We start from the raw sequence: 14,680 nt of genomic DNA, 5'->3' as shown, positions 1-14,680 counted from the left end.
TTTCATGGATCTTTAACAGGAAGTGGAATATAAGTCCACATTAATATGTGTATACTTTTGATGGATTTACTATGAATATACCGTCATGCTACTTATGAAAATTGAGAATGGACACGTCTCTTGTTGGGTTTGTCATTAAAAAAAGAAGAAGAAAAAAGAAAAGAAAAAAAAAGAGGGTGTCTAAACTTTTGCACGCCATGCTAGGCGTGAACAGATGAGTTGTAATGGATGTGTCTGTCCATGTGGTGTCGCTGCAGTCACGTTGCTGAGCAAGGGTTTTCAGCACATTCACAACAGAGGTGTTTGAGTAGTAGATGGGAAACGTATAATAATAATAATAATAATAATAATAATAATAATAATAATAATGATAATTGAATATTACGCGGTTAACATAGTGTTAAATTAGGGATAAAGGGATGAACCTCTGCTGTTTTATATCAGCGCTCAAAATGTGATAGGAAATTTCCCTCAGTTGACAGTTTAATATAAAATAAAATATATTATTTACAACTTTTAATCTGACAATTTATTTTATTTTTAACAGCTCCCGGTTAGCAGAGTTACAACGCACACGCAGGAAAAATTTTTTAAAAAAATAAATAAAAATTCCTGTAAAGGTAGAAGGAGTAATTTAATACCCAAAAGGCCGAAAATCTGGAACGCTCGACTCAAAAACATGTTTCTTTCCTTTCTCAGTTCATTCCTCACACACTCTCTCCGTATCCCTCCCCCCCTCCCCTTCTTCATTCTTTCTCAAAGCCCGGAGAAAAACTCGTCCCCTTTCGCAAGTGGGTGCCGACGCCTTGAACAACCTCGGCGAAACAAAGAGCCTGTGCTACCCTGAATGCTAATTCACATCTACTTGGTGTTCTGACAGGAACGGCAGCCATTTTAGAAATGCTAAAAGACGTACGGCTTAGAGCGTCACGTTCCTACGGAACACGGGCGAAAACGCCGACGCTCTACGAGTGGCGAGTTGGTTCATAAATACGAGATATGATAAATGTGTAACGACGTAAAATAAAGCTGGGAGTAAAATGAATCTGGTTATGTTTAGCTAGCCAGCAGTGTTCCCTGAGTGAGTGTGTAGAGATGCTAATAAGCCAACTAGCGAGAACGGTAGCTGCTAATGAGGCTACAGTAGCTCGGGTCCTTATGACATTCTCTCGTTCTTTTATCTTTTTTGTGTGTGTACAGAAGTCTATGTTTACGTCTACACTCGACCACAGACAGCATGTTCTTTCAGGTTTTCCTGAAATATGTGCCAAATTGTGTTCCTCATACAACGGCTAAGTCAGACAACTGCTGCTAAATTCTGCTCTCTATTAAAAATATATACAGTAAATATAGCAAGTGCTGCGCTCAGGTGGTAAATTCATTCTAGTACAATTAACACGGACATATTATTAACAAAGTGTAAAGTTTACTTCTATTTTTTGTTTGTTTGTTTGTTTGTTTGTTTGTTTGTTTGAAGCAACCATTATTGCCTTTAAACTTAAAGGGTCATTTCACACATCCCGATCCTGAATGTTCCTTAATCTCCTTAGTAACAGGTTTAAAAATGATCAAAATGTCTTTGAAAGACACACACACACACACACACACACACACACACACACACACACACACACACACACACAATGAGTCCTGTGTTTGTGGTGGAAACAGGAAGAAGTTGTAGGACAGGCTGAGCTAACAAACAGGTCACATTTAGACACACACACGCACACACGCACACACACACACACACACACACACACACACACACACACACACACACACACACACACACACACACAATCATTTTCCAAAGATTTGCCATAATTCTGTCTGAATTGTCAAAATTGTTTTACACACCCCCACCCACTCCCACACACACAAACATTTTATTACAACTTGCCATAATTCTGTCACAATTGTTACACACACACACACACACACACACACACACACACACACAAGCATTTTGAAAAGACAACTTGCCATATCGCTGTCCCAATTGTCAAAATTATTTTACACACTGCCCCTCCCACACACACAAGCATTTTATAATAACAACTTGCCACAATTCTGTCACAATTGTTACACACACACACACACACACACACACACACACACACACACACACACACACACACTGTCCTAGAGTGAGGTTCAGCTGGGTTTGCCTGGCAGTGTATGCTGAATTTGGTGAATTTCTCATTCCTCCGAGAACCCATTGACCCAGTTTGAAACCTGGAAACTGGAGACTCCTTCCATAAACGTGCCCTTACAGAAAACTTCCGTTTTAAATGGTTATTATTAAATCTCAGATTATCTAGACCGTTCTCCATGATAAAACTGTTATGGAAATGCATGTTTGTACGAGTGCAAACATGCTCTCGCGTTTGCGATTAAAAAAAAAAAAAAAGTTTGTGAACCCTTTAGAATTTTCAATACATCTATATAAATATCTAAATATCTACCTAAAACATCATCAGATTTTCACACAAGTCGTAACAGCGGACAAAGAGAACCTGATTAAATAAATGAGACAATAATATTATACTTGGTCATTTATTAATTGAGGAAAATAATCCAAGTGTGGGTCATGCGGCAAGACAGCGATCCTAAACACGCGAGTCGTTCTCATGTTAAAGAACGGTTAAAGAAGAGTAAAGTGAACGTTCTGGAACGGCCGAGTCAAAGTCCTGACCGTAATCCAATAGAGGTGTTGTGGAAGGACCTGAAGTGAGCAGTTCATGTGAGGAAACACACCAACATCCCAGAGTTGAATCTGTTCTGTACTGAGGAACGGGATGAAACTCCTCCAAGACGATGTGCAGGACCGATCGACAGACACCGCAAACGTTTAGCTGCAGCTATTGCAGCACAAGACGGTCACACCACTGAAAACAAACGTTCACATGCTTTTCTACACCGCTCAGAGATGTAACATCGGATCATTTCCCTCAATGAATAAATGACCGAGTGTAATATTTTTGTCCGGTTTGTTTGATCGGGTTCTCTTCATCTACGTGTAGGACTCGTGTGAAAACCTGATGATGTTTTAGGTCGTATTTCTGCACCACCACTTTAAGCTGGCAAAGTTAAGAGTCAGTTTAACTCAACCTTGGAAGATTCACACCTTCGCCTGGAACTCCAACTATAGAAGTTTAAAGAATTTACAGTATATCACAAAGCAACACATGATTCATTGATATTCTTTTAGTCTTTATTGACTTTTGTATCGTAGAAAAAAAATGACAACAAAAAAAGCTCAGGAAATGAAGTTAAGAAAAACTACGAAGGTGCGACAAGTCCGACTTTTAACCTCATCTTGATCGTTTTTGAACTTTTCATAGCTACGTGCAAATTCTTACAAAATCGCAACAGTTAGACCATACGGGCGAGAGTACGAGTTTTTCTGTAAATATGATCTCATTTGTTTGTAAGGATCGTTACTTTGTATTTCGCTACACCACTGCGATGTAACGCTTCCAGAACATTCTTAACAGCACCAATACACTGTTACAGTGAACTTAATAAAGCAACAGCACAGAGAACGAACTCGATGTATGGAATAGAAAACATTAACATTAGGTTGAAAAAAAACCCCCCAAAAAAACGTACAATACACAAAGCAGAGGTTGAAAACCCAAAAGTCATGTAAACATCTTACGTGAGGTTTTTATTTCTCCTTTTTTTTTTTTTTTTTTTTTTTTTTTTTGATCATCGTGGGTCGTTTCGAAATTTCACGCACTTTGCTCAGGTGTGGTGTTGTTAAATATAACCGTAATGTAGTAATAAAATGAGGTAATGGTTTACTCAGTGTTGAAGATTGTAAAGCACTGTAAAAAAAAAAAAGAAGAAGAAAAAAAAGAAAAAGCATGACACGGATAAAAATAAACGTACTTTTCTTTCACAAGAATACAAATACAAAGCCAGAATTAGCATGTTAGCTTGTAGCTTCGATGAGAGAGGATATATTTAGGGAAATATTAACACACAGACGTCTTTTTCGTAAGGAAGGCGGGTGGGAAATTTGTCTGGACGGTGTATATGAATGGGATAAGAGTAATACTTAATACTAAGAACAGATCAATCACGTCTCTGCTTTTCGATTTTTAACACAGGATAGAAACTGCTAAGTAATTGTTAAGTAACGTTTTGATTGTGAACCTGGCCATGAATATGGGACATGACACGGGTCTTGCTAAATCTGTCTTAATGCCGTGTGCATCTTAAATGCGTCAAGCCGATATCCGAGACGTTCAGGATTACATTGCATTATTTATTTCTTTCCTTATTTTATTATAGCTACAATTCTTTGGTTGTTTTTTTTTTGTTTGTTTTTTTTTAGCTAGACTCTAAAGTTCCGACGGCATTATATTGTAATTCTCAAATCCGACCGGTCGGGCATCGATCCGTTGAATACGTTTGCGCTCACTGAGGATTTTCTTTATAAGCTTGTGCGAGCCCTTACTCGTGGAAATACATTTCTCCCCACTTAAGACGCGTCGGATCTCGGTGCTTGGCTCATCACGCGCCAAATGATGTCATCTTTCCAGGGAGGAATTAACGAAGTCGGCACTACAGCGATGCTGTCCGTTTCTTAGCAACGGCCGGGCGATTAAATCCCACAATAGAGAGAAAGTACTTTCAGACTGCCAGCTGTAATGTGTAACATGTATGTACATGAACTAACTAGTGTCATGTATATTTCATATTTCATAGTTCCCTGTGTACGTACTGTACATAGTGGTCCCTTTAACCAAATCCCTTTACTTTCAAGTGCTAGAATTAAACGATAGGAGGAAGAAAAAAAAGAAAGAAAGAAAAAGATGGGTAAAATGTGAGCCAGCGTAGTTATCATATCGTTTTCAATACAACGGCTCGTAAAGTTCCGTGATTACAGACTGTAACAAAGTCGTCCTCTCGTTCTAATTCGTGATTACCCTTATTGACCGTCTTAACCAGTAATGACGCCTCTTGTGCTTTTTTTTTGCGTGGATCTCGTCTCCTATTGGCTAGTGACCTTCGTGATCCAGGGCATGAAGGCGGACACTTTGGTGTACACGCCCGGAGAGTCTTGCAGTCGGCACGCGTGACCCCAGGACGTGACACCGTACACGGTCCAGCTGCCACCTCTCTCGCACACCAATGGGCCACCGCTGTCGCCACGGCAACTGTCCACATGGTGACCACTGAGGGCCGAGCCAGCGCACAGCATGCGGCTGGTCAGCCGGTTGCCATAGTGACGCTCGCAATGGCGCTTGCCCAGGACCGTGATGGCGGCCTGCTGCAGGGTTTTCGAGTACGCCCGTCCTGAAGGAACAGACAGAAAGACAGACAGACAGACAGTCAGTCAATATAACAGAACAACCCATATGTGCTAATATAATATAAACGATTTCAAATGTCTAAAAGCACTCGTGATTTTATTTACAATAAAATGTCTTTTTTGTTCCGATTCTAAAGGTCATAATCTCGGAAGCCTGACCGCGGCGGTTTTCCAGGTTAGAGACTCTGTTTATTCGATCAAAATTGTAGGAGAATTTACACCTTTATTTATTTAATTTTAAGATATAGCGAACCTGTAGTGCATTTTGTTGACGATATTCGGTCCGCACAGGATTTGCGTCCGGGGGAGTAAAGGATCCCAGGCGTTGTCATCAGGAGAAGAAAGAACTCCTTATATCGACTAACTAACTAACTAACTTTCATAGCTAGCTAGCTACGCAGCTAGGAGGTGGTGTGACAGGGAGGATCCACCGCACTGCTCAGTCCGTACAGGATTTCATGGAGTTTTTTGTGATTGTCGCGGCCAAAAACGCTCGATTTTGCTGCGTTTTTTTTGTTGTTGTTGTTGTTGTTCAAAATTAGCGATGCAAATTGCAGAGCTACTTGAATTGACAAATTAGCAACTGCATGAACTTGTCTTTCCCAATGATGTTTATTGGTAAATGAGACCTTTTTGCTGTACTCACGTTCGACGCACGTGAATCGAAGAGGGCTTTAGCTGAATGCGCGTCGTGATGACGCGTCTCGGCCCAAATCTGCGGAAAATCTGCGGTAATTTCGGAAAAGTGCGGGGTTTGCTTGATTTCGCGCTCGTCGATTAAATCCAGGAGGGACTGATTATTGTACCTCGATTCGTATGAAATTTGTTTTGCATTGTTTATGATTCAGAGGTTAAAAAAAAAAAAAAAAAAGGAGTCTTTTAAGTCATAAATTTTCTCCGTTCCGGTTTTGTCCGGAATATTCTGAGGATCGAACTGAATCGGATCGTGACTGGAGCGTACGATTACACCCTCCCCACGTACGCCTGAGGTAATTAAACACAAACTAGGAACGTCTCGAAACGTCCTATTTTACTGTCCATTCCGCCCGTTTTTCACATATCTGGGGAAAAACGCAGCTCACTAGGTGTTGAGACAGGACTACGGAGACACTCGAGCACGCGTTACGTTTTCTCCGCATTGAAAGGAATGCACTCTGGCGACAATTCGATCCAGCTGACCTTCTTCCTAACTGCTCATAAATCAGGAATGGTATTCACGGCAGAACATTAACATTACCAACTGGACAGTGCTGTGAGGATGTATAGCACAGATGTGGGTGATGATCAGGTGGCTGACGTGCATCTTGTAATCCCACGGCAAAAATTCATAGCGAGTCTGACACACAACCGAGTCACGCTCTTTATCTGTAAGTATCAGTTACTGTACTGTTTTTATTTCTCTTTGAATTCCCTTCAAACCAGCAGCTGGACAAATGTGTACGTGTGTGTGTGTGAGCATACCTAAGCCCAGCTGCTGTAATTAACATATGTGTCTGGTTTCTTACATATCCATCTTCTGTTCTGAATGATCCTGCCTATATCTGTATTTGTTTAGGGTATTGCTCAATCTCTCTCTCTCTCTCTCTCTCTCTCTCTCTATCCATGTCCATTTACTACCTTAAAAGCATTTTCGTCTGATGACTTAATGGTTATTTCTGCTCCATCACATCTGTTTCATTCTATTTCTACCACAGTGCTCTTGAATTCTCCGTCCTGATTGGTCCAAAGCCGCCGATGAATCTTGTCACGTCGGCTAGCAGACTGAGCTGAACTGTCGCATTAAATATACACCGATCAGCCATGACGTTAAAACCACTGAAGTGGGTGACGTAAATACCGTCGATTATCTCGTTACAGCGGCGCGCACGTGTCGAAGGGGTGGGATCTATTTATTTAGGCAGTAAGTGAACCGTCATTTCTCGAAGTTGACGTGTTGGAAGCAGGAAAAATGGGCAAGCGTACGTATCCGAGCGACTTCGACAAGGGCCAAATTGTGACCGGGTCGGAGCATCTCCCAAACAGCAGGTCTTGCGGGGTGGTAGTACCTACCAAAAGTGGTCCAAGGAAGGTTTTAATGTTATGGCTGATCGATGTATTAACAAGGATAATGTGTCTCCATGTGTTTCGATTGACTCGTAGTCTAATCTACACACCACTGATCGGCTTACAACACTGACGTATTCCGACATCTTTCACAGTGCCGGAAAATATGACTTCCTGAATGAGTCATGGCTGTACCCAGGGAAGAATCGCCATAAAGGTTCTCAGTGGTTCAGTGGTGCTGGCTAAGAGTGTTAGAAAGCTGACAGCTTTACAGGTCTAATATAACTGATACATCTTGTTTTTGTCATGTTATTTGGAATTTCCCTACTGTAATTGTAAAAAGGTTGTGCTGAGCATTTCAACAGAAGTTTAGATTCAAAGTTTAGAAGCAAAATTAAGTCTGCAATTAAGTCTGTTTCAGATCAGCTAATTATCAGACGATCTAATTATCAAACTAAATTACTTTTTTATTTATTTAATGGATTTGGTAGGGGGACAGTTATTTTTGCACACGGGTGATATGGGTTTTGGAGAACTCTGTCGCTTAACGCTCTGAAGGCACGGGTATCAGGGGTGATATCGAGATGCATGTCGTAATTCTGGATGATTTGTTTCTCACGCAGAAGTTGCAAAAACAAGCTGTGTGCAGGTTTGAAAATTTCCTGTTACCCCCAAGTGAGTTTGTAAGTTGACAAAAAAAAATTATTTAAACATACAATAAAATGATATTTATTATTATTTCTGACTTGGGGCTTGGCTGAAGTCGTGTTTGTAATTGGATAAGGAGTTGTCGGTATTTTTTAGTTTATTTAAATAGTTCCAATCTGAGAGAGTTTTATTTTTTTAAATGTTTTATATATATAGATATATATAAACAAGACACGATTACCAAGAATCGGACTCTGATTTACTTATATGTAAAATTTCTTAAGAGTGTTTGGTGTTAAACTAGGAAGAAGTATTTTAATAATAGGAAAAGACTATTCATATAGGACTCTTCGTTTGCCTAAATGAATGAAACGTTTACTTAAAACATACTCTACATACATATTTTATGTTATTTTGTAGAAGGAGCTGGCCGGCGGTTACTGAACATGAATGAATGATTACGAACAATAGAGGAAATAGGGGGCCAATACTTTTCTCGACATTACATTTATGTTCGAAAAGAATTACAAATACGTCTTTAACGCTAAGACATTATCGTTCTGAGGTAAAAACAAACAAACAAACAAACAAACAAAGCTATTTATTTTACTTAAGAAAATAACTATAAAGTATTTTCTATTAACAAATAGAAACCATAACAGAAATTCTAATGGTTTCCATTACAAACCCCGTTACAAACCATCAGCTAAACGTTAACACCATTACCATTACCAGTCTTTAATGGTATCCACTAGACATAACATTCCAAGGCAGCTTAACAAATTACCAATAGAGACCCACAGGGACCATTACAGTTTCTGTTAAAACCAATACAATTCCCATTATAACCATTACAACCATTACAACTTCTCTGAGGGTTTCTATTGTTTGTTTTGTTTTGTTTTGTTTTTTCAGCAGGGAAGTATAGCTGTTTCAGTATTTACTACAGGTTAAATGCTAACTTACGTGTACTTAATAACTAACTCAAAAGTAAGACATCATACACCTGTTGTTTTAGGAAACGGTTGGCGTGAGAGCCGAGAAGGAGAAAGATGGCGGCCGCTGTTACATAAAGGAGAGATTATTGTGTTCGAGTGTGTGTGGCGAGACACACAAACTCAATCTACAGTGTGAAATGATTCTGTCAAACTGTTCTCAAACCCTGTCAGTTCTGCTTTCTTACAGTCCCATCACATCTCATACCCGCTGGCCTGCTCCCACACACACACACACACACACACACACACACACACACATAGAGGTCTCTGTCTAAAATAAGGTCGTATTCGCTTGTGTAAACAAATAATTTCCATATAAACAACGTCATTACTTGATGTTTATCAACATGGCAGAATCCATGGAGGTTCAGTTAGCGGTTATGCTAAGTGTAATTATAATGCAATTTTAGCCAAACGGAGCATTTTCTTAGTCATTTCTCAACACATCTGAGGAAAATGTTGGTATTTAGAACCTTTTTAATGTCACTCTGTCTTTACATCGTCTGTGTAAAAAGCTTAACAGCTACACGCTAGGACGTTAGTTAGAACGTTCGCTTATGTTCGCTCATGTTGCCTCAGGGAGATTTTCCTCACCAGTGTCACCTCGGATTTGTTCAAAAGGGATCTAAATCCGCTTCTGGAGTTCTGTAAAGCTGTTTGAATTTGAATTGAATTAGCTTATGCTAAGCACCTTATTAGATTATGGTGTAAACAGTGCTTTATTTCTTTACACTATATTGAATTTGAACAGAACGTTAAGGTAGATGTTGTCTTTTTTCCATCCTGCTATTGTTTCCTCAACTCCAATCGCTTCCTTCCTATGACAATATTTTAATATTGTGATTTATTCTAATACACAGTATACGATGTTTAATCATTACATGATAAAAAATGTGAATTTGTTGAAAAATTTTGTTTATCGAGACGCAGATTCTCGTGGATTTACTATTCTGTTGTATCGTTTGAATATTTTTTTTTTTTAAATTATGTTTAAAATGACTAATAAAGTCATATATCACATGTAATAGAAAAAATGATTGATGTACACTTTTAATAAAACGTACCTGACTTGAATCAGTCTAGCTACGGACTAGCTACAGACATTTCTGAGGTAATTTTTAATAACCTAATACGCAGTGTTAACTTATGCCAAGTAAGGAATAATATATTCTTGTGATTATTTAATTTTTGATGATGATAATACGAATAATATTTTAAAAAATAGGATTACTAGACTCAGCCTGTTGATCCGCACCATATTTATTAAGAGTATATTATATCACGTAGTAATAATCGTCGGTGTATCTCTCACCCGTGTCTCCCCAGCCAGTAATGTAACACTTAGTCAAGTCCTTCGGCGCTTTTTCCCTCCATTCCGGCAAGCACGCAGGAAGTACGGCGTGATTCTGGCGCACGCACTCCCCGCTGTGACCTCCGTGCTGGGTCAGGCGCGCCAGAGCGAGATCGTAGTCGTTGCTCTGCGGACGATAGCGAGGATGCAGGACGAGTCTGTCCACGCCGTATTCGTCCTCGTGTTCTTCGGGAACGAGGGTGTGATAATCGCCGACGCGTACTTTATACGTACTGGTGCTGTTACCGTACCTGACAGGAAGAAAGAAACAGAAGGTTTTTTTTTTTTTTAAAAGTTACATCTCAGGTCGCACTGGAACACTGATTTCTGCACGAAATCATCTTTTACGTCGACTCGGAATACAGATCACATAGAGAGAACTGGAGAAAAACACACACATATAGGTTAAAACTGTCAACGTGCCACTCGAATGACCTCCTGGAGCTGGCATGCGACTCAAATGACTCGAATCATTCCCTCAGGAAGTTCCAGTCACCCAACGCTGGATACGCAGTGAAAGCAGAGATACAGAGGAAGTCGTCTTCTTGCGCCGAACCCAACACCTTACACGATATAAACTTCGGCCTGTCTCACTTTTTCCACAGGCCTTACTTTAACTTTCTCTGTATATAGCAGCATATCGTGTGTAAATCAAGTCTCAGGCTATAAACTTAAAAGTAAAGGCATTGTTAAGAAATCAGGTCGTGCCAGGAAGGTTATAAATGTCTAGCTGTTAAGCTTCTCTAACAACCCAGGTTTTAACTTGTGCGTAAGGCATGTGGGTGATATACTCTCCGCGGTACATTTAATCCGTGGGCGTTTTTTTGTTTTTTCTTTTTTCCGTACTGTGTGCATGTGTGATCGCGAATGGCTAAAAGTGTCGCTGGACAGCGGAAGCGAACGTCCTCTGCCAGACAAGCGGCGCAGTGTCACGTTACACCGTGAGCCATTTACGGACACGACGCTGCCTCCTTCGGAATGCCAGGCCACTTCCTCACGGTGCCAGCGGCGGATCAGGACGGCATTCCTCGAAGGGTTCGCGGCGTTCCGAAGAGGGCAATATAACATCAGCTTTGTACCGTCACAAAAACAAAACAAAAAAAAAAACCCCTGTAGCTCAGTTTCCACCAAAACTAGCACGAACTAGCAAGCAGATCAATGTTCAATGTTAAGAACGTGAGAGGCGAAACAATTTTTGGAATCTTTTCTACATTTTGAACGTATTGGACGTTAACTTTTCCAGAAACGAACACAGATATACAACGAGAAAGAAGGGAAAAAACAGTCTCAAGGTAAAAACGGTGAACTCGGCGGCGACAATTTGACACGGTCTTCAAATAAACAGCGTTCTTTATTAACTTATTAGTGTGCTTTGTTTTCGAAGCTTCGTTTTTTGCTGAACTCGTGTGGGCGGGGCTTAACAGCGACTTACTCTCATTGGCTAGTGAGATTTGGATGGACAGATCCCTGACCTGGAAGTAGAGACTTTGGAGAGCGTTCTGGATGCGGTTCTCTGTATAATTATAGTGTTTGGACTTTGTAGTGGAGATCACTTCCTTTCTTCATCGGTATATTAGTTTGTAATTAATATTTGAGGACTGGGTAATCTCGTACGACTATTTTTTTCTAGATGAGCTCTCAGGAGCGGCACGGCGCGTCGTCGTCGTCCTCCTCCTCGGCTCGACACTCGAACTCTCGATCCGAATCTCACTAGCCGATGACAGTGAATCGCTTTTAAGCCCCGCCCACACGAGAGGTTTCGTACGCCGTGATTGGCGAAAACGAAGCTTAGAAAACTGTTAACAAAGAACGCTGTTGATTTGAAGGTCACGTAAAAAAAATTTCCCACTGAGTCCAGGTCTCGTTGTATATTTTAGTCCGTGAAAAGTTACGTCCAATACTTTAACCAATTTAATTCCGTAAACTAGCAGAACGCTGGAAAAAACGGAATTCAAAAACGACACCGAGATTAGATGAAGTAGCTTAACTGTATATATACATTAATACAAGTATATATACATTAATATATATAAATGTAAAAAATTGGTATGTATTTATGGCGAAATTTTACACGAGCCATTTTGAACCTCTAACAAACACTAAAATATCTTGGGTTTAAACGACGTTTGCGATTTTTTTTTTTTTCTTCTTCTTCTTCTTCTTGCAGTCATTGCGTTAAGTTCAGTGCAACGTGCAGCATCAATCCTAGCTTATGATATCATTTGTACAAAATGACCCAAATATCGCTCTCACCTACTACAACTCGCATTAAAGGAGTCATAATATGAGTTCTGGGAACGTTGCAGAGCTTATACGTGCACAAACAGATACATTCCGCTCCCAAACATTAGGAAAACTCAAAAGAAAAATCATGTCCTGGCTCCTTTTAATCTTGAGAACATACAGAATACGTGGCCGATCACTGGCTCGTTATAGCTTCGATCGGCATCATTAGTGTCCAGTAGAGCTTATAATAATAATAATAATAATAATAATAATAATAATAAGGGAAGCAGAATTTCCTCAGCCGGTAATTATAGCACTAATCAGAGCGCTGGAATTTCATTATACTTGGCCAGCATTATGGAATGGAATGGCCTGGGGCATAAAACAGTCTGCTGTTTGTTTGTATTTGTGTGTGTGTGTGTGTGTGTGTACGCGTGTCTCTGTAATGTCACACTCTACAAACTGAAATAAGCGACCTATTTTAGTCTCCGCGGCTTCTACAGCCTGAAGTGACAGAAGACTCCTGGCACATTGTTGCACAAGGTAATAACTGCTATCTATTAATGTACGTTCGTAAGTGTGTGTGCGTGTGTGTGTGCGCGTGAGTGAACCACAGTCGCACTCTGATGTCATGGCTCATATTTTGCAAGGGCCGTTGGATAGGCTCCCCGTCTCTCTCTGTGGGGCGTCTGGGACGAACGCATTACTCACAGCTCTGTGGAAATTCAGGACCTGTTTCCCATCACGGTGGAAGAAAAGGCACGGCGAATTTCCTTCTACACATCAAAATGTGTGTGACAGAGAGTTCAAAGCCGTTCCACTGCGTTTCTGCGTATATATAGATATATATATATATATCTGTATATATATATATATATATATATATATATAGACACTCGTCGACCACTTTATTAGGAACGTTCGTGCTTTCAGTGATCCTTTCAGCCAATCACGTGGCAGCAGCGCAGCGCAGCGCAACATAGAGATGAAGGTCAAGTGTGAAGGTTCACAACAAACACCAGAATGGAGAAACGATGTGATCCCAGACTCATGGAATGAGTTTTTCAGAAATGTCCTGGGATTTTCACGCACCACAATACTTAGAATTTAACACCCAGAACGGTGCGAAAAACATCCAGGAAGAGGCGGTCCCGGGGGCGGAAACACCTTGTTGAGATGATGAGAGAGGTCGGAGGAGAACCAGACCAGACCGGTTAAGGTTTTAATCACTCTTTACACCCGTGGTGAGCAGAAAAGCATCTCAGAGGCAGGTGGGCTACACCAGGGATGTTTTTTCCGAACTTCACCCAGCTCCGACTGTATATTTTGAGTTGTATCGTCAGCAGGCTTAAAATGATAGCTGTTAAAGGAATACTCCAACGTTTTTCAACATAATCTCTGGTCACAACGTCTACGTGATTAACACAAACAAGAGTTTCAACATGTTTTCCTTGAAGAAAAAGAGAGAAAAAAAGAGAACAGAAAATATGCTAAAACTCACCTTACAATGGAAGTCTAAGGGCAGTTGTTGTCGTAAAACTTTGTCCGTATGCATAATTATACTCTTCAGTAGATTATAAGATATAAAAGATCACGAGATGACGTCGGTGTTTCTGCGTTTGTATTTCATCTCTGTCGTGTTTTCTTTATATCGCCTCCGTGCGCTTGGTTTTCACTTCCTGGTTGTGACTCCGCCCTCGTTTTCGTCATCCGATCGCGTCCAGCCGTTTTGCGTTCGCTCTCGATTACTTTTATCCTCTCGTATCTGCTCGTTTGCGCTACAGAGCCGTGGTTCGCCTTTGTTCACGGTGTGCGTGTTTTTAGCGAGTTCCGTGCGAGAACTGTGTCGAAATATCGGATAAAAACAGCTTGTAGTAAAAAAAAAACAAAAAAAAAACCCTCTCGCATCTGGTTTGGTCTGAAAACCGAAACTGGATACAGTCGAATATTTTACGCGTTCGGAGACGGATCCACGGAATTCAACAACTGCACTGTTACTGCGTTCGTGTCACGGTGAAGCGAGAAGGATTTTCCGTTCTTTTGTGGGACAAAAGTGTCGAAATACTCGTTTGTGGTACTTACGAGTAC

At 40.5% G+C, this 14,680-nt stretch overlaps 1 protein-coding gene across 2 annotated transcripts in view; it reads right to left on the bottom strand.

Annotated features, from left to right (window-relative positions):
* Nucleotides 1–4,137: 4,137 nt before the first annotated feature.
* The window catches only part of prss12 (serine protease 12), a 34,832-nt gene continuing 24,289 nt past the window's right edge, over nucleotides 4,138–14,680 (bottom strand). For both annotated transcript variants that reach the window (XM_017461678.3, XM_017461679.3), the window contains exons 12-13: nucleotides 10,328–10,617; nucleotides 4,138–5,310 (exon numbers count right to left, since the gene is read on the bottom strand). In XM_017461678.3, the coding sequence (XP_017317167.1) occupies nucleotides 5,006–5,310; nucleotides 10,328–10,617 (595 nt within the window). In that variant the 3' untranslated portion in view covers nucleotides 4,138–5,005. The remainder of the gene's footprint in view (nucleotides 5,311–10,327; nucleotides 10,618–14,680) is intronic.

Source organism: Ictalurus punctatus, chromosome 29 (genome assembly GCF_001660625.3).
Source record: "Ictalurus punctatus breed USDA103 chromosome 29, Coco_2.0, whole genome shotgun sequence".
Lineage (NCBI taxonomy): Eukaryota > Metazoa > Chordata > Actinopteri > Siluriformes > Ictaluridae > Ictalurus > Ictalurus punctatus.
The sequence above is the reverse complement of the archived record's forward strand: the minus strand, read 5'-3'. Positions and strand labels throughout refer to the sequence as shown.